The 3,251-nt window shown below is 41.1% G+C and overlaps 1 protein-coding gene across 1 annotated transcript; it reads right to left on the bottom strand.

The window, feature by feature from the left end:
- Positions 1–454: 454 nt before the first annotated feature.
- On the bottom strand, positions 455–2,444 carry LOC113089363 (immune-associated nucleotide-binding protein 1-like). The gene is made up of 3 exons (XM_026255984.1): positions 1,941–2,444; positions 979–1,620; positions 455–880 (listed from the first exon to the last, which is right to left on the bottom strand). The coding sequence occupies exons 1-3, from the start codon at positions 1,966–1,968 to the stop codon at positions 843–845; spliced, it is 708 nt and encodes a 235-aa protein (XP_026111769.1). The 5' UTR covers positions 1,969–2,444; the 3' UTR covers positions 455–842.
- Between the last annotated feature and the right edge of the window lie 807 nt (positions 2,445–3,251).

The raw sequence follows: 3,251 nt of genomic DNA, 5'->3' as shown, positions 1-3,251 counted from the left end.
TCACTGTGCTGTGTTTTAGACTGAAGTTTAACAATTAAAAAGTATGTTACTATTTCTTATCAGAGGTGTGGCTGTCTAACAAACTTGTTTAACAGGTTGATGTGAATCATGATGTTTCTGTCCATCACTACTAAAAGATCTTCTTCAAACAAACACGCAGCGACAGGCTCAGAGTGACGCCCCTCGGGTGACTGAATATCAGACAGAAAATAACGCTGGACTCTGCTCGGACTGCTGTTCATCTGAAGCGTTTGACTTCTGAAGACAGATCATCTCCAGAACAGGGAACAGCTTCAGACGCTCCTCTGAGCAAGAGTGAAGATGTGTGATGAAAACAATAACTCAGAAACAACACATGCATGCCTTCATATCTTTGTGCTGAGATTGATGGACAGATGAGTCTTGAACACAGTTGAGTTCAACAGCAAACACAGACACAGACAGCGCTCAGAATCACAATAAATCAACTTTATTCTTTCAGTGTTCTGATATTTGACCGATTCCCCTCTGAAAGGAAACTCACTCCTCTGGATAGCGACACAGAAAGCACTTTATATGAACAGAGAACATCATGAGAAAGAAGGGTGTGTTTATTCCAGTTGTTCAGAGTCACTCGCAGCTCGTGCAGTGATCGTGTATTACTGTGATCGCTGCATGATTTAATACATCGCTGATAAGAACAGAAGTGCTTTAGGAGTCTTGTGTTTCGTAATCACTGAGACTGTAGTTTCTCACGGACACTGTTTGATATCCATGATGTGTTTGCAGCACTATTACAGAGTCCAGTTTTTCTCATCAGAGCCAGTCTGATCTGGTCTTTCCTCTCAGGAACTGCATCAGCTTCATCTGGAGACTGGATATGGTAAACTCTTTCCTGAAACTACAACAGAAATGAGCAGTTTAATACAATCGCAGAAATCTCTCTTTAAGATCAGTGTTGTGTGTATTTGAGAAGTAATTAACAGAAACAAGACGTACAGCTGACATTAAGAACGTCCATGCTGTCGCTCCTCTTCATCTGTTTGATGAAGAATCTCCCTCCGTTCTCCGTCATCATTCCTTCAATCTTCTGCAGCAGATCTTCAACTTGAGCCTTCACTTTCTTCATCTTACTGAAACAGTGAGACTTTCCTCCACATTCAGTCACGAGTCGCTGCAGATCCTCATGATCTTTGGGTTTCAGATGTTCATCAGTGGTCTGATCCAGACCCTCCAGATCATCTCCATGTGTGAACAGAATCATGATGTACTTCTGAACTTCAGGACCAAACAAACACTCAATATAATCCAGGATCTGTTGCTCATTTTGCAGAGGTTTCTCCAGAGGAACGGTGAGCAGAACTGAACTGAGACCTGCTGAACATCCAGAGAGCAGCTGCTCTTTCATCTTCTCCAGCTGCTCTTCATTCAGATCTGGATCCAGTAGATCTGGACAATCAATCACAGAGACCTGCTTCCCTCTGATCTGAGTCTGACCCTCACACACTTCAGACTCATGCCTTTTAAACCTCTTTTCTCCCAGGATCAAGTTCCCAGACGAGCTTTTCCCACAAGTGTTTCTGCCCATCAGAAGAATCCGCATCACTGCATCATCTGGACTGGAGTCAAAAATGAAAATATCTGAAAGTGACAGAAAATATCAAATATGAGTGTAAAAACACAAGGCTTTTAAAAGAAGGAAAAAAACAACACGAAACACTACAAACAGCACAAAAACTGAACTCGTAACAGCAGCAAATGAACAGATTTCAATTACAGCAGTCAGTGAAAATATGATCTAATCATCTGTCAGCTCCATGTGACGACATCATTCATAATGATATTCAGTGAAAACAACTGATTCACGAGGAACATGGTTTCAGAATGAATTATATTCTGACATTGAGACCAAATGAATGCACTGAGTCTTTCTTAAACAGAGTAAAGAAACACCGTCTCACCAGGAAGAGTTTTAGTCGCTTCTGCCATCTTCACTGCATCTCAGATCACATCAACATCAACATCAACATGCTTCTGACAGAACACAACATCAACACAATCTCCATTAATACGTGTCCTGGTTTAGAAGAACAATAATGGAGCAGGTTTGCATTAAACACGCTGTTGAGGAATGATAAAGTCACCAGGAGTCAGCTGCAGTTCAGGTTTGATCAGATTCTTTCTTCTTCTGCTTCTGACATGAAAACGCTCCTCCCCTTCACATGAATCAACATGTAGAACTAGAGCTGGAAAAACATATCAAATATCAATCTCTCATCTTACAAAACAAACAAAACACGTCTTAAAAAAAACAAAGTGTCCAAAACGTTCTGCTTTTAAAGTCAGGGTCCATTGGTTTAAATGGAGAGACACAGAGGAGACGGAGAAGCAGGAGCTGAAAACAGAAACACTGGCTGTAGAAGAGGACATTTATCATCTGTAACACCGCGTGTAAACACTAGATGACTGTAGAGACCTATATTTACAGTGATGCACACAGAGAAAGCTTATGTTACTCATACATGTCATAACTTGATCAATCAAGCAGGATGATTTATTTTACATTATAGTGCACTATAACTGAGTGTTTACATGCTATATGAACAGAGATATGGACAGTCACATATGTGTTGATATTGCCAAAGCGCGTCCGCGAAGAAAATCCGTGAGCGAGCGGAGAGACCCGCGCTACAGCAGTGCGCGCTCCCGATCTGTGTCAGTAAACACGTCACGTGGCTCTGTTGAGACATTGCGCGTGGCGCTCGTGCACAGGGTTTAACGAGTACAGTCAGCATAGTAACTCAGTTAAGACATAGGCCTACTGTTTATATTTTTATATGTACAAAGTCAGCCCATTCTTAAGATATATTTGATAAATATTATTAAATTTTAGACAAACTGGAGACAATAACAGTTTTTAAAGTTGGCATGCAGCCAGAACGGTGTTCCCTTACTTCTGTAACTTCTATAAAATAAAATGAAATAAAGAAGCAAATCTTTGGATGGCTCCTCAGTGCAGTGTATTCACTCCAGTGATCTGAGAATGTTTCTGTCCAGTGTCCCGTGTGTGAATCCCATCAGATCCGGGTCACGGCGTTTCTTCCCAGGATTCTGTTCTCCAAACCCTTCTTTGAGTTCCTCAGTTTGTTTAGTGTTCCTCTGTGTATTGATCCACTTTAATGGCGTGTTTCCCGAGGTTTGTAGAAATAAGGCAAAGTCAAGAATAATGCATTTCCACGAGTTTAAAAATATCCCTCTTTAAGAGAAAGACA

This window comes from Carassius auratus, unplaced genomic scaffold (genome assembly GCF_003368295.1).
Source record: "Carassius auratus strain Wakin unplaced genomic scaffold, ASM336829v1 scaf_tig00049382, whole genome shotgun sequence".
NCBI lineage: Eukaryota > Metazoa > Chordata > Actinopteri > Cypriniformes > Cyprinidae > Carassius > Carassius auratus.
Note: the sequence above shows the minus strand (reverse complement) of the source record. Positions and strands in the feature narration are given on the sequence as shown.

Bases quoted from the DNA above. Each gene is read 5' to 3' on its own strand.
- LOC113089363 (XM_026255984.1), bottom strand. From the start codon at position 1,968: ATGGCAGAAGCGACTAAAACTCTTCCTG. The intron at 1,621-1,940 runs GTGAGACGGTGT...TGTCACTTTCAG, and splicing joins AGCGACTAAAACTCTTCCTG to ATATTTTCATTTTTGACTCC. The intron at 881-978 runs GTACGTCTTGTT...TTTCTGTTGTAG, and splicing joins GGACGTTCTTAATGTCAGCT to TTTCAGGAAAGAGTTTACCA.